This window comes from Haemorhous mexicanus, chromosome 31 (assembly GCF_027477595.1).
Source record: "Haemorhous mexicanus isolate bHaeMex1 chromosome 31, bHaeMex1.pri, whole genome shotgun sequence".
Classification (NCBI taxonomy): domain Eukaryota; kingdom Metazoa; phylum Chordata; class Aves; order Passeriformes; family Fringillidae; genus Haemorhous; species Haemorhous mexicanus.
Window position 1 is genome coordinate 3368085 of NC_082371.1, and position 22837 is coordinate 3390921.

Sequence of the window (22837 nt, forward strand, 5' to 3'; positions counted from 1 at the left end):
AAGCTGGAGGAGGAGGGGGCAAAATGGGGGGATGGGGGCTAAAACAGGGAGGGAACAAAAGTTTGGGGGCCAGACCGGGGAGGGGATGGGGATTTAGGGACATTCCTCCAAGAAAGAGGCAGAAATGAGACAAAAGTTGGAAAAAGGGGGAAAAAAAAAAAATCTCTTGTTGGAAAATCTCTGCTGCTCAGAATCCACCTGGGGCTGGGACACACCTGAGGGGGGAAGGGCTCAGCCTGTCCCCTGTCCCTGTCCCCCCATACCCCTGGGAACCCTGTCAGCCACTCCTCATCCTCCTTCCCAACAGATTTGGCTGCTCCAGCTCCCAGAACCTGGAAAATTTGGTGAGATATGGCCACAGGACCTACAAGGGCTCAGGGAAATGGGAATTTTCCTCCTCCTCCTTGAAGAACTGAAGGGGAAGGGCCCAGGATGTGCTGGGATGCTGGGAACAGACTCCCAGGATGTCTTCAAATGGGATGTTCCCACTTATCCATAGAGAAATTTGGAATAAAATTAAAAAAAAAAACCAAACCAACCCAAAAAAAACAATTAAAACAAAACCTTCAAGTCTTAATTTTCCAGAGAGAAAAATAAAGCTTCCTGCTCCACTTACAAGAGGAATCTCTCTGGGTTGGTGACACAAAGGTTTCAAAGCTTCCTACGTGGATTTTAGTCAGGAATGACAGCTCTGGAATCAGCTCTTGGAAAAAGGGGGGGAAGTCTCCCCATCCTTGCCCTCAACCAGCAGAGAGAACACTCACAAACCAGCCTGAGGGTCCCAGGGAAAAGGGGGGAACACCCACATTCCATTCAAAACAAAACCAGGCTTCCAGGAACACTTGGGATTCTTCCCCAGCTGCTGATGTGCCAAATTTCCTTCCAAGTCCAACTCTGAAATTCATTTTCCTGTTGGAATTGAAGCAAGAGGGAATCAAATGGTTCTTCCAGCCCCTGAGGAGAGCAGGGTTGGCCACAAGTTGTTTTTTTTTTTTTTTTTTCCATGGAAAAAGCCAGAAGATTCCAAGTCAATGTTTAAAAATTAAAAATTTATATATATAGATATATATATATATATATATAAAATTTCATTCTGTTCCCTACTTTTCCAGCTCTCCTCTTACTCTTTGTCATTTGGCAACAGGATCATCCCATGGCAGGAATTCTTCTTGAAGGAGGTGAGTGAGCAAATGTAGTGAAAAGACACAGTTCCTCAGCAATTCCCTGAAAAATCTCTCAAATCCAGGGATTCTCCTCCATCCAGCTCCAAAACCAGGACAAGGACCTCATCTACATGTGATAAAACTCCATGGAGCAGGTTTTATCCCAAAAAAAACCCTGTTGAAACATCAATTTGTGGCAGCACAGAAACCATCAGCTGGAAAATGGATTCATCCAGAAGAAAAGCTACATGGGTAATATTTTTATGGCTTGTTAATTATCCCAGGGTAACAGGGGGGGGGGTCATGGGTCACACTGATTTCATTGCACAGTTCACAGGAGAGAGAAGATTCCAGACAGACACAGGAATCTCCACGTGGAGCACCCTGGACTGGAGATGCTGTAACAACCCTCCAAAAAGGGCCAGAATTCCTCCAAAAAGGAGGAAAACACTGGCTTGGGACATGGATTCTTACTCAAGCATCCTCCAGGATTGTGTTGACAGGGATAACACTTGGAAGAGTTCCTTCCAGTATTTAAAATTTCCAATAGTTTGTGTTTTATAGAAAAAGTCACGGCAGAGAATGAAATAAAAACAGTCAAAAAGCCACCTTAAAAACTTAGGAAGGGCTGTCTGTGATCCAGACAGGAATCCCTCCCAAAAAAATCCACTTGGGAGCAGCTCTGGGGCCTTCAGCCTCGTGGCACTCAAGTCCTGAAGCTTCCAGAACAATCCCACATGGAGGAGGTGTCCAAACCACCTCGTCCTCCAAGGCCATCCCTCCTTGGAGCTCTGCTTCCAGAAGGTGGGAAGTGTTGAGACAGTTCCTTGAGAAAAAGACTCTGCTGTTTTCCTTGACATGTGGATGTTGGAGAGAGCTTTGTGCTGTTTCCCCTAAGGCTTGTTTTTATTCAGAAAAAGAAGGGAATATGTTCAACTCTGGGAATTCTTCATTGTTGTAGTTGGGCCCTTGGTCCCCCAACATGGTCAGCATGTCCTGTGAGGAAACAAGGAGAGGGTTTAGGATCCAGACTGGAATATCAGGGAGGTTTAGATTGGAAATCAGGGGGAACAGCTGGACTCCATCTCAGAGGCTTTTCCAACCTCAACAATTCCATGGCTCCACGTTCATGTGGGCAATTTAATCATGGGTTTGCTGGAATGGATACTGGGGAACACACTGGTTCCTTTCCCAAGGGAACACAGGGGCTGTGTCCAAGGGAAATTTAAGGAGAGAAGCAAATTTAAGCTATAATCACCAACTGCTGGGAAAGCTGGGGTGAGATGATTATCAATTCTCAGGAATTATTTTAATTTCACTGGACTGTAACTATTTTAAAAAATTAATTAGAAGTGTTAATCCAACTGGAATTTCCCACTGATCCTGCCAGAGACCACGACACAAAGCCAGTCCTGCCCTCACCACTTCCAGCTCCATCAGGTTATCCAGCAGTTTGTGACCTCCCCAGCTGATTTGAACCAGAGGGACAAGCTCTGGGTGCTTCAAGACCAGCAGATCCCACCAGATTGGGAGGTTAAAAAGCCCCATCTTACTGGGAAGACCTCAGGCTGGCTGGGCTGGGGCTGCTGCACGTGCTGCTCCCCAGATCCTGGGCCGTGGTGCTGTCCCTGCCACTGTGGCCACATTCCCACGGCGTCGGCGGCGCGGGGCTGGAAGGGGGCCGGGGTCTGTGCTGCCTCTGGGGCTGCTGGACAGAGAAACACAGGCAGTGAATCATCCCTCCCTTGGGAATGGGGCTTCTCCAGTGCTCTGATGGGACTGGGAAGGGCAGTGCTCTGTGTGGTGCTGCTGTGGTGACAGGACAGAGTTGCCCTCCAGGAATTCCTGCCATAGGAATTCAGGTGTTTGCCATGGGGTGGAACAGAGACTCCCAGAGGGGTTTTTTTCCTCCCAGTCAGCCTTAAAATGGGTCAAAATTCATCTGTTGGGAGGATCCCAATTATCCCAAGCTGGAAGGGATCCACAAGGACCACCAAGTCCAACTCTGTGGTTGGAGGAAAACTGAAGACAATCAGCATCAGCCAAAGCACAGCTTCAACTCTGCTCCCCACATTTAGGCACTCCCAAAATCCACCAAAAAAATGATGCAGAGCACATCCCACCACAGCTGGCTGCTCCCAGCTTTCCTCCCAGTGGTTTTTTTGTCCCTCCAAGCCCCACTCACTGAAGCCTGTGCCACGGCTGGCCAGGGCTGGGTACGGAGCCGTGGTGGGAGACGCCGTCGATCCCGGAGCTGCCATGGAGCTGAAGGAGGACGGCGTGCCCTGGAATGTCCCCATGCCAAAGGAAGGAGCTCGGGTCTTCACCGTCTGAGATGCCACTTGCTGTAAGAGAGGAAAAACACAGGAGAGGAAGAGGAGGCACGGCTTCACCCCGACCCTCAGCTCAGGGAGGAGTTGCTGGATTAGCCCCGAAGGAGGAAGCAGCGCCAGAGAGTGGAAGCAGGATGGTTCCCCACGGAGAGGAGGGGCTGGAAGGCAGCAGGGACCCAGGGCCTGCAGCTGAGGGTTTGGGCTGTGCTACCTGGGGTGTGAACACCGGCCGTGTCCCTGGAGCCCAGGTGGTCCCGCTGACCTGAGCTGGGGAGGAGTGCCGGGAAATCTGGGACAGGATCCGGCCGGAGGGCGAGGGCTGCTGCTGCTGGATGATGTTCACTGGAGGGACCATGCTGCTGCTCCTGCAACACAAGAGGTGTCTGAGGCACTTCCAGGAAGGAGAGGCACCAAACTCTTCTGCTCAAGTCATTGGTGAAGGGAAATGAACCCAAGAATTGATGGGTGGTGCCCAGTGGTCATCCCTGGAGTGTCCCAAGAATGTGTGGATGTGGCACCTGGGGACAGGGGTTAGTGGTAAACAAAGGGTTAACAGTCTGATTTGATGATCCTAGAGGGCCTTTCCAACCTCAGTGATTCCATGGTTCTATACTGGGAAACAACTGAGAGGAGCTGCTGGGCTTGTGGGCACCCAGATCCTGGGCATGTCCAAGGCACAGCAGAGGGAACAGAGGGAATGGGCAGGAGCTGGACAGGTGAAGCCTCACCTGAAGTTCTCAGCGGGCCGTGCAGCAGTGAAGGTGTTTCCCTGGGCAAAGAGGGGAGGGTTGGCTGGCATGGTGCTGGCAGGGATGGCTTTGTTCTCATCTGTGGAGAGAGCACGAGTCATTTTTGGGCTGGGACACCTCAGGAACAGGGAGAGAAGCAGCTGGAAGAGATGTGTCTGCCTGAAGGAAGACTCCTTTGTTCCTTCTCCAGACAATTTTGTTAAAGCCTGTTTAATTTGATTTCTTTTCAATTTTCTACTGAACTCTCATGGAGGTTCTCTGGGGTCAGAGCATCCACTGCAGACTGGGAGCAGGGAGATCTGCTCCACAGGGACAAGCAGGAAAAACGTGACCAGGGCAAGCAGGAGGAGCTGACCTGTGCTGCTGACCCACCTGTGCTGATGCCAGGGAAGATCTCCCCGAAGCGTGGGTCCCGCTCCTGGCTGAAGAGGCTCTCAGCCTTCTCCAGGGGCTTGCTGTGCTCGGGGCCAGCAGCACTCACAGGCTGGACAGGCACCTGGGGAGGGACACGGAGCTGCTCACACCTCAGCACAGAGGTGGTAGGCACAGAGAGCAGCTGAGGGCCTGGCCACTCCTGGGATTCTGATGTGATTTTTTGGGATAGCAGGGTCATTCAGGAATCCCAGTCACATCCCTGGAAGGGTCCAAGGTCATGCTGGACAGGGCTTGGAGCAAAGTGGTCTGGTGGAAGGTGTCCCTGCCCACAGCAGGAGGGGGAAGTGGATGGGCTTTAAGGTTCCTTCCAACCCAAATTATTCCATGTTTCTAGAATTCCACAAATACTGGAAACAAGCAACACCCAAGGCAGGAACGCCTTCCCCTCAAACCTCACCTCAACCTGGTGCCACCACCTTTAAACCCCCAGCAAAAGGGTGACTTAAACAGTGCAGGACAATGAAGAGGGAGTGCCCAAATCCCTCTGGACTCACCTGTGAGTGCTCATAGCCAGCCAAGCTCTCCCTTCCTGGGCCCACTTCCAGCTCTGCCTGGGGTGGCTGCTGCTGCCTAAAATAGAAAGTGGCTGTGACAGGGGAACACAGGCAGCCCCAGATAATTCCCAAGGGAACAGCTCTGGGTGGTTACACCTGGAGTTCCTGGCTGCAGAGAGGGGAATTTGGGAGTGAAAGGTGTGTGAGGGGAAGGAGGAATGGAAAAAGGAGCTGAGCTTCTCCTGACCTTGATGGCAGTGGGGCTGTGCCCATGTCCAGGGGAAGGCTGACACTCTGGCCCAGCTGAGGTCTTGGCATGGAGTTTGCCAGGGCAGGTCGGGACTCTTGGCTCGAGTTCCTTCAAAGCAAACACAGAAAAAAGAGATTTAAAAAGTCCCAATTGGTAGCACAGCTGGGTCTTGTGTGTAGCAGGGTGTGGCTGTCTGGGACAAGACTCACAAGAGTGAAAGGGTTTTTGAGTGAGTTTCCATCTGGTTTCCCTGAAAGGTGGAAGAGGATGCTCCAGGTGTGGGGGTTGTGCCTCCCTCCTCCATACCCAGTCCCTGCACACCTCAAACACAACCACACAGACACTGCTGCTCTGCTCTGCACTTCCACAGGGATTTTTGGGTTCTGGGTGTGGGAATGGCTGTGTGTGGAATGAAGAAGTTCAAAGAGAGAGCTCTGACATGGGGCAGGAAATCAGGCTTGCAGCAGATTTCAGCTCTGCAGGGAAGCAGTGCTACTTTGCCTCATGGCAGGCAAAAAAAAATCCTGGATTTCCCTTTCCCAGGCAATCCAGCCTTCTGTTTGTCTGCTGGAGCTGCCAAGCCTGCAGCTCTAGATCACACACAGGCACAACTTCTTGGACCTTGCAAGGGGAGTGGAACTTCCTCATGGAAAGAGCTTTGACCATTCCCAAAGATGGGAAGGCTGTGACAGGAATCCAAGAGCATCCTAAGGCAGATTTCACTCATTTCAGGCACTGCTGGAGCTGAATTCAGGCAGCTTGCTAAGCCACACAACAAGACAATTCCTGCACTTTGTAGCCCTCCAGTGCCTGGCACAGCCCAGCAGAGAACAGGAGCTGGAGGCACTGAGGAACTTCTCCAGGGCTGTACAAACTGATGGGAAGCTGGGGAGAGGCTGAGGCTGCCCAGCTCTGGGTTTCTGTGGGCTGAGAGCCCCTCTGCAGGCACTCACTTGACGTTGGTGTTGGTGCAGATGATGTACTCGATCTCATCCGAGTAGGGGTTCTGGAAGGTGAACGAGCTGGTTCTCATCCACAGCCACTCCCGGTTCTTGGATCGGAAGCGGAACATGACTGACAGCACCTGGCCTTTTAACTTCACCACCTAAACCAAAAATGGAATCACACCAGTAGCACCTGATCAAAGGTGGAGAAAGAAGAGCAATCTGAGCACAAGCTCCCCCCCAGACCCCTGTGATGGCCCTTTGCCTCAAACCTGGACCACCACATCTCAGCCTTCCCAAACTAAATGGCACTATTCCCTTGGGACAGCTTGATTCCTAAAAGATCCAGGAGGGGAATTTAAAAATCCCCTTTTTTTTTGGCTTCACTTCTCTTATCTCTTTGCACTGGTGAGATGTATGGAAAAGCCTCCAAGAAATGAAACACATGCTGTCGCTTCCCATTCCAACGGTTTGGAGCAATGGATATGAGCAGCTGGTTTTTGGAGTCATGAAACCACAGGGGCAGCCTTACCTGCCCTGCCACCAGTCCAAGGCCCTCAGAAATAACAGTAACGACAACAGGGCAAGAAAACCACCTCCACTGCGGGTTCTGGGCCCTAGAGATGAACCAGGGTTTCAGCCAAGTCAAGCAGGCACTTGGGAGCCACATCCCTGGCCCTAAAAGCCAACTGGACCAGCAGCCAGAGCTGGAGTTAAGACTGGATTCAGGAGTTAAGACATCAGATGCTTCTGTTTTCATTTTGCATTCAATGACATGACTAAATCTGCAACTGTTTGCACAGGAGAATTATCTAAGCTTTGTTTTTCTTCTTGGTTTTCCAGTCAATTTTGTTGCTCTGCAAGCACCAAGACATTCCAATCTTGGAATGAGCTCCAATCTGAATTCCACCCTGCATGCAAAGGGCAGCTGTGATGCTTTTACCTGTTGAAAACTGTCCCGTAAAAGCTGTTGGTCTTCTGGATGGCAGAAATCCACAATGTCTTTCCCCAAGAGTTCCTATTTTTCAAGGAATTGTGTGAGAGATTGAGTCAGTTCATCTGGCAGGCAGATTCCATAATTAATCTGTCTTTGGACAGGTAGTTCCTGCTCCTTCCCCCCAAATCCCTGTTACACAACCCAAGCACAAGAGCTGGTGTGCTGTTTTTCAAAAGAAAAGCACAACAGCTGTTGATTAATGTTTGATCTTTAACTCAATTTGAGGCAAAAATGGCTTTAATTGACATTTGACATAATCCAGAGACACCCAGCCTTCCCATGATCAAAGCATTTGGAAAAACACATGGAAAAGCAAACAGTGGAGAAGAAACACATGTCTGGGTTAAACCCTGGGCATGATCTATCAGCTCTGTTGGGCAAGCAGAGCCATGATGTAGAAGGAAAAGGAAATTTAAAGAGTATTTTTGTCTTAAAAAGCTCCTAAAGGTCCTCACCTGGGGCTGGTAACCCACGGTGGCCACGCAGCGATGGTCGATGAAGGTGAAAATTCCTTCGGTGTTGTGTCGGGAGATGAATTCTGTGGGCTGGCAGACATTGTTCATGTCTGTGCAGTTGGGGGAGCTGGTCACCTGCCAGGAACACAGGGAGAATCACCAACCCTCGCTGGCCCTGAGCTGCCAGCCCTGCACTGGGATTTGTGGCCATCAGGGAATGTTTTCAGACAGAATAGTTTAAATGTGGGGACTACCAGGGCAGGGCAATGTTGGAAAAGGGGAACAGAGCACTCACCTGGAGCCTGCCAATGGCCACCAGGCAGAACTTGCTGCCCTGGCCAGCGTCGGGGTCATCATCAGGCAGAGAAACACCTGGGAGGGGAGGGCCAAAAATTCCAGCAAGGTTAGTACAGGAAAAATTTCAGAGGAATGGACTTCAAGTCATCTCTCTGCCCTGGTCTGTAACTCAATACTCTTCCCCATGAAGGGATTTTGTAAATTAAGGTGTCCACCCCTCTCTTTTTTCACCAGAAGGAATGAAATTCTCTGAATTTCAGCAAAAGCTGCACATCAGACAGTTCAATATTATTTTCATCCTCTGCTGCTTCACCTGCAAAAATTAAGTCAATCTTAAAATAAAAGTCATAGATACGTTTGCAAAGCACTTCCTGGCACATTCAGCTCCTGGAATGGCAACTTTAGACCACGTGCTCCTAAAGGCAGCCCACCTGAACACAAGGTGGATTGTTTTACCTGCTGGGGGCCAGGCTTTGATGTAGCCCGTGCAGTGCACGACGACGTAGTGGGGTTCTCCATCCTTGGCAGCACCCAAACCATTCCTTGGGAGAGAGAAAGAGGTTGTGCTGCAGTGGGGGAAGGTGAGGCAAGGTGTTTAGCTGTGTTATTTCTGTGTTGTATGGATATATATTTATGTGTCATTTACCTGCAGCGATTCCTCATGAAGCTGAGACGATTGACGGCGACTGGATCCACAGAGCTGTTACCACACCTGCACCAGGGTTAGAAAGGATTTGATCTTTCTTGATCAACATGGAAATAATCTGGACATCTCGAATAAGAAGGATTTCCATCACACAAACCCCTCATTCTGCAGAACTCAAGGGAGGTGACACTTGGGACTGAAACTAATTGGATCTTCTACAACAACAGGGCAAACAAGCACTTGGAGAACTTGACTGTAGGGAAAGCTCAGCCATGTTCTATCATGCCTACATCAGAATGAGCCCCAAAAAAAGCTGAAATAAAAGCATGGAAGGGCCAGGTTTCGGGAGCAAGTTTGGCTTTAGGCTCAAAGATTTTCCCAGGGATTCCTTCCTACCTCATCCTGCAGATGAAAGATCTCCGGGAGCCCATGCACATCCTCATGGACTGCTGCCCTTCCTTCTTCACAGTCCCCGTCTTCAAATCGAGGATACGCCCTAAAAAAAGGAGAGAAAAAGGAGATGCTGCTGCACTGGGAGTCCTTCCACCAAGCCAGGTGTGGTGCCAGATGATGTACTGGGAACTGGCAGGACATGAGTGTCACTGGTGGTACCTTTAGATGCATTCTCGGGGGGGGCTGCAGCATCCTTGGTAGAAAGGCACCAGGGCTTGGTTCCCTCTACAAAGGGAAGGCTTTAATCCAAGTCCTTTGCAGGCTGTCCCACCTGCCAGCCCCTCATGTGTCAGCCCTGGCTGCTGTACCTGTGAGGGCGTTCTCAGAGGTGGAGAGCTGCTCCCTGAGCTTGCCCACGTCGTCGGGGTGCACCTGCTCGTACAAGGTGCTGCCGAACCACTCGGACTGAGGCTGGTTCAGCACCGGCGTCACCGAGTCCGACACGTAGACCACGCGCCCCGTCTCGCAGGACACGATGAACAGGAAGCCATCAGCTGCCTCCAGGATCAGGTGTTTGAGCTCCTGCAGACACACAGACAACTCTCAACTCATCCCTGTCACCCTGTTCTAAAACTTTTTCTAAGCCTTCTAATGTTTATGTTCTTATAGTGAACTTTCTCACACGCATTATGTAAATAACTTATTGGTTTGCATTCTTTTATAGAAGAAATTTGATAAACTGTGTCATTGGAGAGGTGACACTGTCACCCTCCAATCCACTGTCACTTTTAAAAATCTATAAATGTCAGAATCAGAAATTTAAAATACTCTTTTTACCTTAAGAAAGCTCTGTGTGTGCGTTATTTCAAATCCTATAACAACACACCCCATGTTGGGCTTTCCCCCCCACTCATCATTTAATTTCCCCCTCTGATTGCTGCAATTCCCACAAAGCAGCATCAGGCCAGGATCAGAAAGCTTCAGGGACACCTCACTGTGACCTTCCAGGACCTTAAGGCAGCTTAATAAAAAGAAGGACCTTTTATATGGGCAGAGACCTGGTCGGTGAGAAAGGAGAGGCTGACACCTCCCAACTCCACAGCCAAAACACACCCCGGGTCTGGGCTGCAATTCCCACAAAGCAGCATCAGGCCAGGATCAGAAGGCTTCAGGGACACCTCTCTGTGACTCAATACAAAGAGGGACTTTTTAGATGGGCAGAGACCTGGTCAGTAAGAAAGGAGAAGCTGACATCTCCCAACTCCACAGCCAAAACACACCCCAGGTTTGGCTGCAATGCCCACAAAGCAGCATCAGGCCAGGATCAGAAGGCTTCAGGGACACCTCTCTGTGACTCCCTTAATAAAAAGAGGGACATTTTAGATGGGCAGAGACCTGGTCAGTGAGAAAGGAGAGGCTGACATCTCCCAACTCCACAGCCAAAACACACCCCAGGTCTGGGCTGCAATTCCCACAAAGCAGCATCAGGCCAGGATCAGAAGGCTTCAGGGACACCTCACTGTGACTCCCTTAATAAAAAGAGGGACATTTTAGATGGGCAGAGACGTGGTCAGTGAGAAAGGAGAAGTTGACACCTCCCAACTCCACAGCCAAAACACACCCCGGGTTTGGCTGCAATGCCCACAAAGCAGCACCAGGCCAGCATCAGAAGGCTTCAGGGACACCTCTCTGTGACTCCCTTAATAAAAAGAGGGACATTTTAGATGGGCAGAGACCTGGTCAGTGAGAAAGGAGAGGCTGACATCTCCCAACTCCACAGCCAAAACACATCCCAGGTTTGGCTGCAATGCCCACAAAGCAGCATCAGGCCAGGATCAGAAGGCTTCAGGGACACCTCACTGTGACTCCCTTAATAAAAAGAGGGACTTTTTAGATGGGCAGAGACCTGGTCGGTGAGAAAGGAGGGTTTGTAGGTGCCATCTGTGGAGGTGTTGCCAGTGCCACGCAGGGACTTCATGTGGGACACGGCCATGCGCAGGATGGTCAGTTTGTCCGGCTTGCGGGCCAGGGCGCTGCACGTGGGCACCATGTCCGACAGCTCCGTGATGTAGGCTGTCATCTTGTTCCTCCTCCTGCGCTCGATCTCGCTGTGGTTCTCCCTGCCAGAGGTCGAGGAGGAGAAAAGGAGGAAGGTGAAGTTGCCAGGGGTGGGAGGCTGAGCCGGGTGTGACACACAGAGATGCCGGCAGGATTAGGAGTCAAGCCTCACATGCTGGGCGTGCACGGGGAATGTGGAGACAGGGGCAAGGAGGAGAGGCTACACCTGCACCTTCCTCGAAGTCACAGCAGCTCCCTGGAACCTGGGGATAGTGAGGACCTGGGCTGACCTTCCCCATCCATCACACAATGCTGCAGGAAGCCAAAGGGGTTGCTCCCAAAGCGGGGTCACCTTGCTGCAGGTGACCTCAACGCTGTCCATCTGAGGGTGGATGAGATCACCTGCACCATCAGATCCACCAGGTCTGCAGCTAAAACTTGGGCACCTGCTCTTCTGGGCAAGCTGGGCTAGTGGGAGGTGTGGGAAGGAGCTCCAAGGCTCCTTCCAGCCCCAGCCAGCCCAGGATTCTGAGTGACCTGAATGAGCTGGGTCTCACCTTGCAGTGCTTTGGGAAGTCACCTCTCAGTGACACCAAGAGCCCTCTCACCATCACAGCAGGGAACGCTCCCAAGCAGGTTACACCTCATTTCTGCACAGATCATCAAGGCCAACCAACCTGGGCAGACCAGGAGCAGGCAACACCTGCGTGGTGGCACTGAGACCACTGCTGCCACCTGAAGAGGCTCTTGGCACCCCTTTGGCTCACATCAGTCCCACAGACCAGAACTTGGTTCTTTTATCCAGGATACATAATTTAACTGGGATCCTAAGGTGGGTTTTCCAAAACAGAGCTTCAAAGCCAGGTTTCCTCTACAGAAGGATGGATCATGTGCAAGAAAGCACATGGTGGGAAGTGAAATGAGATGGAAGTGTTGGAAGGAGCAAGGACAGGCAGGTGAATAAACAGGATAAATACAAAACTGGAGCATTTATCACTACGAGGTGCGTGCAGACATTCAGTGACCTCACCTTTGAGTCAGGCAGCTTCTCTAAACTCACAAGCTCAGGTGTGAAAAACAAAGATCCTTCAACTACAGAAGCTACTGGGGAATCACCAACATTTACATTTCACTCTGCCACGAGGAAAGGATGGGAGAACTGGGATTGTCCATCCTGGGGGACACTCTGGGCCTTCCTGACCTCCTCAAACATTTCAGCACAGCTCAGTGCAGTCAGCAAAGGCACTCTGGGGGGGTCAGGTTTTGGTTTCAAGACAAAACTGCCCCAAAACTGGCTGAAGTCTGAAAGGTGGAAAATGAAGGGCTGCAGGTGTGCACAGGTGACAAATCACCTGCACATGGGCACAGGTGTCCTCAGGGCCCTCTCCTGGATTCCTGGTGACTGTTCTGGTGGTTTCAGGCACAGCCTCTCATTAATTACTAATAGAAACTCAGGGGAAAATTAAATCCTGTTTCCAGTGACACCACCTTTTCTGGAAGGAAAACACCTGAGCTAACACATCTTTTCCAGCTTGTTCTGAGAGTCCAACAGCATTCCCAGGACACTAAACCTTCCCAGATGGACAACTTGGGACCCAGGACAAGAAGAACTGTATTTAGTAAAGCTACAGGTGAAAGCAGAAGCCCTACCCTGTGGCCTTTGGTAAATAAATCCTTTCATGTATTCCCTAAAAAGGTTTTTCCAAGGATGAGGCGTGCCTTTCCTCAATGCCTTTCCCCTCCTAATCCCAATTCCACAGCCATTTCCAGGAGTTTGTTAAATCCTCTGCAGCAGTTGAGGGAAGGAGGGAAATAATAAAAAAAAAAAGAGAGAGAGAAGGGATGCCTAGAGAAACATTAAGGAAAGGAAAAACTCTGCTTGTCCATGCTTGAAATCTCCATTCTCCTACCTGGCAAGTCTCTCCTTATCCGCTGAACTCTGCTCATCATCAGACCTAAAAATAAAATTAGCCAGCTAAGCTAAAAATGGAAAAAAAGCTGAAAGAAATGGAAAAAAAAAATAAAAAATGGAAAGATGGACTAGGAAACCCAGCCTAGGGACAGGTCTGTTTTGCAGAGGAGCAATTCCATAAAATAAAGCAGTCATTAGTTTGCAACATTCTACATTAAATTGGTGCCTGATGTCTTGGAGTTTCAAAACATTTTCTGAGGCTGTGACCTAGTTCTAATTTGCTTTTTTCTAAAATTAGAAGTGTTCTGATATTTTTAACATATTTTTGATTTGTTTGACTTCAGAAGGACTCAAACCACTTAAAAAGGTGGAGAATCCCAGCTTGGAATTCCCTGCAGCCCTTTGGGAGGTAACAGCAGGACTGCCCCAAATCCAGGGGGCATTTTTGGGCCCCTCCTGGGAAGTGGGACACTGATGGGCTGGAACATGTCCAGAGAAGGGAATGGAGCTTAAAATAGCTGTAAAAATCCCATGGGCTCAGTCCCAACACTCCGAGATCCTGTCAGACACCAAAAACTGATCAAAGTATTCCCTACAATCTCCAGAAAACCCCCAATTTGTAGAGCTTCTGTGTAATTCCCTCCAAAACACACAAATCCCAAGGTGTGCCAGGAAACCCTGTTCAAGGAAAACTTGTACTAAGCAGGAAACTTGAAATCTCTGCAAGTTTCTTGAGCAGGAGAAGGCCAGAGCTGAAAGGAATGGTGAAAAAGAGGAATTTCATTGTCACACTCAAGGAACTGGTCCAGAAAACATCAAGGAGTATGTGTGGGTCCCTTCAAAGAGAGATGGCTGCGAGAAGGGAGCTGCAGGACCCCTCTCATGTTAAGGTTTTTTGGCACAAAAAAGCTTTTAAATCATCAAATTCTTACCTGGCAAATCTCTCTTTATCGTTTGGCATCGGGTCATCATCACATCTAGGAGAAGGGGGAGAGGTTAAAGTGTTTACAGTTCCTTCTTTCCCAAAAAATACCCAGAAAACAAGGTTTAAGAACTGCCACCAAAAAATGCCTGGGGTTAAAAAGGCCAACTTGGCTGTGGGTGGGCAGAGCAGGATAATTCACTGATCACCCCAAATTGCACTTGGAAGATAAAGGCAGCCCAAATCAGGACCTCCATCCAAGGGTTTCTCTGGGTAAATCCTACATTCATCATCCTGAAATCATTCCACAGCCACCCTTAAAGCACAGGAGAGCACTGGAATTGGAGTTATTGGGAGTTTTTAACTCCACTATCACTGGAGTTATTCAATCCTAAACCACGTAGTGAGGCTACAAATAAATGACACAAGATATTCCAACTCTTCTGTGCTCCAGATGGATCATGAGGAGATGCTCAAAGCTTTGCCAACTCCTCAGGAACAAGGATGTCTCTGGAACTGAAGCATCCTTACAGCAGATGAGGATTAATTAATGTCTGAGGCAGTAACAAAAGCCACAGAGATGGAGGAATATTGCTGACTGGGAGAAAGGGAAGAGTTTGAGGAACTGGAGCAATTCCCACTGCTTCCAGAGAGGAAAAGCCACAGGAGCAGAGAGATCTTGCTCCAGAGAAAATGCACAGACACAGCTACAGGACAGAAACTTCTGGGTGCCATGTTCTCCCTCACCTGAGGAATTTACTGTTCCCTTCACCATCATCATCAAAATCGAGCCTGAAAAACAAAAAAAAAAAAAAGGAAATGCTAAGCAAGTGGTTTCTCCTTTAAATTACTTTTGTCTGTCCCCATGGGTGATTCCTGAAAGGAAAAATTGAGTAATCCCAATGCAATTTAGTGATTCTCATGTGAAACAACCAACAAAGTTTGGAAAGGGGCTTCTTTCAGGTGTCTACCAGGAACAGAGCAAGGAAAAACAGCTCCAAAGGAAGAAAACCCACTTGGAGCATCCACTGAATCCCAACCTTCTGTTCCAAAAGCCTGGATCTCCAAGGAGAATCTCCAAATCTGGACTGGGTGCATTTAAAATTAAAAACCAAACCAAACCAAAAAAAGTGGAGGGTAAAATCTTCCTGGAGTTAAAGTTCAGTTTGTGCAGTGTTTGCTCACACAGGGCCAAAACCTCACTCTGACCAGTTCATGTGGAAGGACAGAAGAGTTTTCACCTTTCCTTTTGGGATGGAAAACTGTGGATGCAGCAGAGCAGGCAGCATGGGAGGAGCTGCAGGGGAGTGGGAGCATCAGCAAATGGGGCAGGAGGAAAGAGTTTGAGTGACTGGGAGGGGTGCAGAGACAGATTTCAGTTTGCTCAAAAATTACGAGGCAATTTCTCGTGCCAGAAATCTGGGAACAAGCACTCAACTCCCTTTGAATTTGCAAAGGCATTTTTAGCAAACAAAAAGCCTCCCACAAGCACATTGTGCCTTCCCCCCACCCCTCCCAGGGACAGCACAGCTGCAAAGGTTGCAGTAAGGCCCCAAACTGCAAATTCTCTGTTCCCCCAGGTCTTGCAGCAATTCCTGCTTTGCTTTCAATCCTTGGTGTGCATTTGTGCTTTCTGTGAGGTGCAAAGCTTTTAGTCCCCTCTGATTTGTCACTTAACCCCCTCTTTGAGGAGCACAGCTGGCACAAAGACACGACCACAAAGGCAAAGGACTGCACAGAGCCCACCTGAAAGAAGCAGGAAACTTCTCAGAAGCAGCCACAGCTCTTTCTGGAGAACAAAACTTCCTCAGAAAGGCCCTTTTCCCACAGCCCTCCCTGCAGAGCAGAGCCCCAGCACTCCCTCAGTCCCTCCCTCACTCACCCAGGCCGTCTCTTGCTGGGTCTTTGAGCTCCTCCAGCCTGGGCTCCCGAGCTGGAGTTCCCAGAGCCAATGGCTGCACCCAGCGAGGAAACATCAGATGCCATCTCTAAACAGGAGTGAAAAAAAATCAGAGAAATCAACCAGTTTTACTTCCAAGCCCCTCTGGTTGAGTGGAACAGCCCCCAGTTAGAAGCAGTTGTGTGTCAGCATCTGCTGGGGGTGGATCTGGGGCAATGTGTGTCTGTGTCCTTTCATCTGCTGCACGAGGAGCACTCGCTGCTTCCTCAGCTGGAGAGCTCAGCCTGCCAAACTCCAAGATGTGGTCTGGGGTTTTTTGGAGAGAGGAGGAGCCTGCTGGGAGCAGGGAAGGGGCTGAGGCTGCACCATGAAGGAGAGAGGAGGAGCAGAGCTGTTTGTATAGAATATTCTCTTTGTATAGAATATGAAATAACCCATAATTATAATGTTGCAAATGCAATACATTTGTAAAACTAGGAGCCATTTGGTCAAGAATCAAGCCACGAGCATGAATGTCTCTTCATACTAGACATCCAGCTGGTAGAGACATTATCACAATCTCACAAAACCAGGTTTTTATAAAATAGGCTTTAGAAAGAATCCTGACTTTCAAAAACCTAAAGAGCAAAGAGTAATGTAGGGATATGTTAGCAGAATATATCAAAAACAACTCTCATTCCACACTCTAAAAAAAACCTTCTAGTTGAAATAAAATCATGTCTTCCTGATGCCACCAGCTTGCAGAGGGTTCATTGCCCAATCTGAGACCAAGGATGAACCCAAATGCTCATAAAACACTTCAAACCTCAGCATTGTTCAGCTGATCACTTCTGATCTTCACCAGTACAGACCAGTGGGCACCATGTCTGGCCAGCCTGTGCTCTTCCACAAGTGCTTGGGGATGAGTGTGAGGTGGCCCAGGTGATGTCTGTGGTCCTTTCCACCCCCAACCAGTCTGTGATTGCAGCATTCCATTTCCCTGTATTCCATTTCCCTGTATTTTCCTGCATAGTTCCTGTATTTTCCTGTATATTTCCTGTATTTCCATTTCCCCGTATTCCATTTCCCTGTATTTTCCTGCATAGTTCCTGTATTTTCCTGTATATTTCCTGTATTTCCATTTCCCTGTATTCCATTTCCCTGTATTTTCCTGTATTTCCATTTCCCTGTATTCCATTTTCCTGTATTTTCCTGCATATTTCCCTGTATTTTCCTGTATTCCATTTTCCTGTATTTTCCTGTATATTTCCTGTATTTCCATTTCCCTGTATTCCATTTCCCTGTATTTTCCTGTATTCCATTTTTCTGTATTTTCCTGCATAGTTCCTGTATTTTCCTGCATATTTCCTGTATATTTCCTGTATTTCCATTTCCCTGTATTTTCCTGTATTCCATTTTCCTGTATTTTCCTGCATTCCATTTCCCTGTATTTTCCTATATATTTCCTGTATTTCCATTTCCCTGTATTTCCATTTCCCTGTATTTTCCTGTATATTTCCTGTATTTCCATTTCCCTGTATTTTCCTGTATTCCATTTTCCTGTATTTTCCTATATATTTCCTGTATTTCCATTTTCCTGTATTTTCCTGCATATTTCCTGTATTTTCCTGTATATTTCCTGTATTTCCATTTCCCTGTATTTTCCTGTATTCCATTTTCCTGTATTTTCCTGCATATTTCCTGCATATTTCCTGTATTTCCATTTCCCTGTATTCCATTTTCCTGTATTTTCCTGTATTCCATTTTCCTGTATTTTCCTGCATATTTCCTGTATATTTCCTGTATTTCCATTTCCCTGTATTTTCCTGTATATTTCCTGTATTTCCATTTCCCTGTATTTTCCTGCATTCCATTTTCCTGTATTTTCCTGTATATTTCCTGTATTTCAATTTCCCTGTATTTTCCTGTATTCCATTTCCCTGTATTTTCCTGCATTCCATTTTCCTGTATTTTCCTGTATATTTCCATTTCCCTGTATTTTCCTGTATTCCATTTTCCTGCATATTTCCTGTGTATTTCCTGCATTTCCATTTCCCTGTATTCCATTTCCCTGTATTTTCCTGTATTCCATTTTTCTGTATTTTCCTGCATATTTCCTGTATATTTCCTGTATTTCCATTTCCCTGTATTCCATTTCCCTGTATTTTCCTGTATTTCCATTTCCCTGCATTTTCCTGTATTCCATTTCCCTGTATATTTCCTGTATTTCCATTTCCCTGTATTTTCCTGTATTTCCATTTCCTGTATTTTCCTATATATTTCCTGTATTTCCATTTCCCTGTATTTTCCTGCACATTTCCTGTATTTCCATTTCCCTGTATTTTCCTGTATTTCCATTTCCCTGTATATCTCCTGTATTTCCATTTCCCTGTATTTTCCTGCACATTTCCTGTATTTCCATTTCCCTGTATATCTCCTGTATTTCCATTTTCCTGTATTTTCCTGCACATTTCCTGTATATTTCCTGTATTTCCATTTCCCTGTATTTCCATTTCCCTGTATTTTCCTGTATTTCCATTTCCCTGTATTTTCCTGTATATTTCCTGTATTTCCATTTCCCTGTATTTCCATTTCCTTGTATTTTCCTGTATTCCATTTCCCTGTATTTTCCTGTATTCCATTTTCCTGTATTTTCCTGTATATTTCCTGTATTTCCATTTCCCTGTATTCCATTTCCCTGTATTTTCCTGTATATTTCCTGTATTTCCATTTCCCTGTATTCCATTTTCCTGTATTTTCCTGCATATTTCCTGTATATTTCCTGTATTTCCATTTCCCTGTATTTTCCTGTATTTCCATTTCCCTGTATTTTCCTGTATTTCATTTTCCTGTATTTTCCTGTATTTCCATTTCCCTGTATTTTCCTGCATATTTCCTGCATATTTCCTGCATTTCCATTTCCCTGTATTCCATTTCCCTGCATTTTCCCCTAATCCTGCCTCTTCAGGAGCACAGGTAACACGTTCTGCAGTGGTTCAGAGCTTGCTCAGCGTGGCTTATGCTGAATCTACACCCCAGCATCACCACCAGACCCCAACCAATGCTCCTCTACATTCAAACAGTCTGTTCCACATCAGAAAATGAGTTTTTAAATCCATTGTAAATATTTTTTTCCTCTTTTGCTGAAATAAGTCAGCTCTGTGCATATTTTGGGTTTGGACATGTGCTGTGAAACAGCCCCAAAACATTTGCTCCAGCCCAAAAATCTCCACCACAACCTTTGCAAACTGAGCCTGATGCAGCTCCCAAACCACTTCTGCTTTATCAAAGTGCAGGGACCCCAAAGCTGCCCAGACACCCCCAAAACCCCCAGTGCTGGGCTTCCCAAAGCACCCTCAGCAGCACCAAGAGCAGCTTGGGCAGGAAACAGCCCCAACTGGGGGGACAAAGTGAAGAACTGAGGTCAGGTTTAGTGAATTGGAGAAAAAATGGGCTTTAAGCTGGGGTTCCCAAGTTCTTCTCCACTCCCCAAAGCCAGATTTCAGTCCAACAAGAATTTATTTCACTTCCAGAGCTGCATTTTGCTTTATTTACAGCTAAAAGTGGAGCTGTGCAATCACCTCCGTGGTGTGCCTGGACCTCACAGCAAACCCACTCCCAAATTTCTGCTATTTCTGCCAGAATTAAACATTTTTTACCACAATAACATTCCCAGCCTCTCTGCCTGCCTGCTTTGTTTTCCTCCAAGCAGCTGGTGTTGCTGAGGAAGCTTTTTCCTTGCAGATCCATACTATTTCCCAGGGGTGACTACAGTATGGAATAAGCATCCAGCTCGAGGCTTGGCAGCTGAAGGAGCCAAAAACAACAATCCCAACCAAGAGCAGGAGTGAGCACAGCCCATCCAACACCAGGATCCTCTGCAATTCAAAAATACAAAAAAACCAGAGGTGGAAACCCTTCCCCATCTCCTTTCTGCTCCATTTGGGATCACTCAGATGCTGCTGCGAAGTCCCAAGGTGACATCCAAGGATTTTGTTGAACAAAATGAAGTTTCAAGTGGGAAAAAAGCAGGCCAGGAGGGTTTCTCCTTTCCCCCAGCCCTAGCTGAACATGGTGGGAACAGAAATGAGATTTCTGGAGCACAGAGGAGAATCCCTTTCCTGAGGGGAAGGAATTTCCGCTCGGGGCAGGGGAAGGAAGTGACACTGAGCTGTTCTCTGGGCCCAGCTCCACGCAGGGACAGGCACAGAAAATTGATTTCCAAGCCTTTGAGATCTCCCAGGAGCCCATGAGGAACATTTCCCTCTCCTGGCTCAGCTGGAAGCCCCAGGACAGACCCTGAGGTTGGGCACCAGGAGCTGGCACTGCTCTGCAGGAGCAGAGTGGGCACAGCCTCCCAAAAACCAGGGACAGCAGAGCAGAAGGAGGGAAATAAACATGGAGATTGCTAAAAGAATAAATTCTGAAGAATTCTCTGAAACAATGAGGAGGGAAGAGCTCTGGCTTTTTCACCCTTTGGGATTTCCAGGAAATACCCAGGAACACAAAGATTCCTTCCCAACTTGAGGCTTCTCCCCATTCCAAACACTGAGGTGAATTCCTGGAGCTCATGGAGGAGTTTTCACTCCTGGAAGGAGGAGGATGGAGCCAGGCTCTGCTCCCAGAGAACAACAAAACGAGAGGAACCAGCCCCAAGCTGTACCAGGGCAGCTTTAGGATGAGTTTGAGTGAAAATCCCTTCCCAGAAAAGGCTGCTCTGGAGTCACCATTCCTGGAGGTGGCCATTCAAGAAATCCCAGGTGTTTTTCCAAAATCCTGGCTGGGTTTGTGTCCCAGCCCTTCCCAGAACCAATTCCTGCTTCCCCACACCATGTGCTGCAGCTAATTAAGGCCAGAAGAGAGCAAATGTAAATCCCAACCCCCACTGCTGCTCCAGGCTCCCAGCCCAGCTCTCCTGGGAAAGGCTCTGCTGCAACCACTGGCACCCCAACAGGGAAAAAAGGCTCCAAAATAAAATTACTGCAAATATTCCCAGCTGTGATTTACCAGAGGGGGCTGCTGCAGCTTTTATGTACATTTTTATTGTACAAAACTGGTGCTTTTTGCTGCAGAAGCTTCAGCAGGGGGTTAAATGCCAGGCTCAGGTTTGGACATTAAATCTCACAAGATTTGCTTTAAATTCACCCATTTGTGAGCTCCCCAAAATATTTGGGAGCAGCCTTAAAAGTACTCTGCATTTCACTCACAACTAGAAGGCTTTGATATTTCTGCTTTTATGGTTTTTTATTTACAAAACATCTCCATTTCTGTGCCTGGGGTACATTAAATTGATTTTTTTTGAAGCAGGAGGTTTTTAGTTTGTTTGAGTTTCCCATGAAATGCCAGCTCAGCACTTTCATCCCCATGGGAACTTTCTCCAAGTAGAAATATAAAAAATTAAGAAAAGAATGTTTCTTCCATTGCTAAGGGGTTGAAATGAAGACATTCTGGGTATTTTGGGGCATTTGCCAGCATTCACTGGAGCCCTGAAATCTGTTTTTTAACACTTTAATGAAAAGAAGACCCACATTATTTGTGAGAATTCTTCAGAATTTAATCTCCATGTTTTTTGCTTGTGTATTTCCCTCCCTCTGTGTAAAAGCTGGTCACTCTGCCCATGATTATAAATATTAAACACAGATGTTGAAAAGTCTTTCTCGTTTCTTTCAGTATTTAAAACTTTCTTATGCAAAAAAACACGGAACCCTGAAGACTCCACTTCCACAAATGCTTGGATACCCACGAGTATCTTCCTTCCTCCTAAACTGGGTGAGTCCCCAGTGTGGTTTTTTCACCATTAAAAGCCATAAAACCTCCCTGAAACGTTAAAATAAAACCCCAGAATCCTTCAGCAGTGTCATTGAACACTCCTGGATAAACCCGAGTGTGTCTCAAGCCACAAAGGACAAGCTATGACTAAAAAAAAAAACCCAAAAACACAAACAAGCTCAGATTCTGATCTCAGCCACCACGTTGTAAATCCATCACGACTTCACAGACGCTGGGTTAATCTGGATATCAGCTCAGTTCAGAGCACTTTAGCCAGAAAATTGATAAAAATCAGATATTTTTCTGGCAAGAATCGGGGATCAGCAGCTCCCAGCTTCCTGTGCACAGGGAGTTGAGGACTCTGGGGAGCAGCCTGAGGAACCGAAGCTGATGGAACATTGTGCTCCAGGTCCTCCCCTCCTTCACAGAGCTCCAAGAGACATTTGTGCAAAACCTTCAAACCGGGCCAGCAGTTTGTGCTGGGAGTTAAAAAAAACCTCAGCGAAACGCAGCTGGAAAAGGGGCAGAAACCGTCAAGGAAAACAAATCCAAAAGATGAAGGAAACCCAGAGCAGGGACCCCAAAACCACCTCGCACCCCAAATCCAGACAACACAGCCCTGCCTCCTGCAGGGTGCCCCCATCCCACTGTGCCATTTCCCCCTCTCCAGAGTCCCCTCAGCCCCTCCAGAGCCCCTTCAGCGCTCTCAGAGCCCCTCATGACACTCCCCGCCCCTGAGGGTCGCCCTCAGCCCTCCAGGCCCCGTGAGAGCCTTTGGGTCCTCTCAGACTCCCTCTGCTCCCCCTCAACCCCCCATACCCTCCCTGAGGCTCTCAGCCCGCTCTCCAGCCCCAGTTCGTGCCGCCGCGGCCGGGCTCACCCGCACTGGCGGCGGTGGCGGCCATGGCGGGGGTCCCGGGCCGCCCCCTCCTCTCTCCGCTCCGCTGATCCAAGATGGCGGCGCAGGAAAACCTCCGCCGGCCCCGCAGCCCCGCCGGCGCGGGGGCGGGGCCAGAGGCACGACGGCCTCCTATTGGTTCAACCGGGGGGCGGGAGGAGGGACACGGGGAGACGCGGCATTTCTATTGGTCCAGACGGAGGGCTGGGGGCGGGCACAAGGGGAGGGCACGGCCGGGGGCGG

General features: G+C 48.2%; 2 protein-coding genes across 11 annotated transcripts; both read right to left on the reverse strand.

Annotated features, from left to right (window-relative positions):
* Positions 1-1028: 1028 nt before the first annotated feature.
* On the reverse strand, positions 1029-22698 carry ARNT (aryl hydrocarbon receptor nuclear translocator). Of its 9 annotated transcripts, none has more exons than XM_059871457.1 (23): positions 22577-22698; positions 15931-16036; positions 14796-14840; positions 14059-14103; positions 13125-13169; positions 11063-11276; positions 9525-9738; positions 9376-9441; positions 9160-9259; positions 8764-8829; positions 8574-8659; positions 8116-8192; positions 7821-7955; positions 7312-7386; positions 6378-6529; positions 5422-5532; positions 5175-5250; positions 4618-4741; positions 4225-4324; positions 3759-3861; positions 3349-3508; positions 2717-2871; positions 1029-2159 (listed from the first exon to the last, which is right to left on the reverse strand). In XM_059871457.1, the coding sequence occupies exons 1-23, from the start codon at positions 22599-22601 to the stop codon at positions 2070-2072; spliced, it is 2370 nt and encodes a 789-aa protein (XP_059727440.1). In that variant the 5' UTR covers positions 22602-22698; the 3' UTR covers positions 1029-2069. The 9 variants fall into 9 exon arrangements, with proteins under 9 accessions (XP_059727440.1, XP_059727438.1, XP_059727437.1 ...); XM_059871455.1 differs by having other exon boundaries at positions 2717-2868; positions 3708-3861; XM_059871454.1 differs by having other exon boundaries at positions 3708-3861.
* On the reverse strand, positions 16046-18342 carry LOC132340433 (anti-sigma-I factor RsgI-like). Of its 2 annotated transcripts, none has more exons than XM_059871465.1 (2): positions 17667-18342; positions 16046-17270 (listed from the first exon to the last, which is right to left on the reverse strand). In XM_059871465.1, the coding sequence occupies exons 1-2, from the start codon at positions 18310-18312 to the stop codon at positions 16786-16788; spliced, it is 1131 nt and encodes a 376-aa protein (XP_059727448.1). In that variant the 5' UTR covers positions 18313-18342; the 3' UTR covers positions 16046-16785. The 2 variants fall into 2 exon arrangements, with proteins under 2 accessions (XP_059727448.1, XP_059727449.1); XM_059871466.1 differs by having other exon boundaries at positions 17484-18342.
* Positions 22699-22837: the final 139 nt, after the last annotated feature.

What these genes read in the sequence shown, in the direction of transcription:
- LOC132340433 (XM_059871465.1), bottom strand. Translation starts at nt 18,312, where the DNA reads ATGGAAATACAGGAGATATACAGGGAAATGGAAATACAGGAAAATACA. An exon ending in ATACAGGAAAATACAGGAAA is followed by an intron (nt 17,271 to 17,666) that starts ATGGAATACAGG and finishes AAATACAGGAAC; the next exon opens with TATGCAGGAAAATACAGAAA.
- ARNT (XM_059871454.1), bottom strand. Translation starts at nt 22,601, where the DNA reads ATGGCCGCCACCGCCGCCAGTGCGG. An exon ending in CCCAGCAAGAGACGGCCTGG is followed by an intron (nt 14,841 to 15,930) that starts GTGAGTGAGGGA and finishes TTTGTTTTTCAG; the next exon opens with GCTCGATTTTGATGATGATG. An exon ending in CTTCCCTGGCATCAGCACAG is followed by an intron (nt 4,325 to 4,617) that starts GTGGGTCAGCAG and finishes CTCTCTCCACAG; the next exon opens with ATGAGAACAAAGCCATCCCT.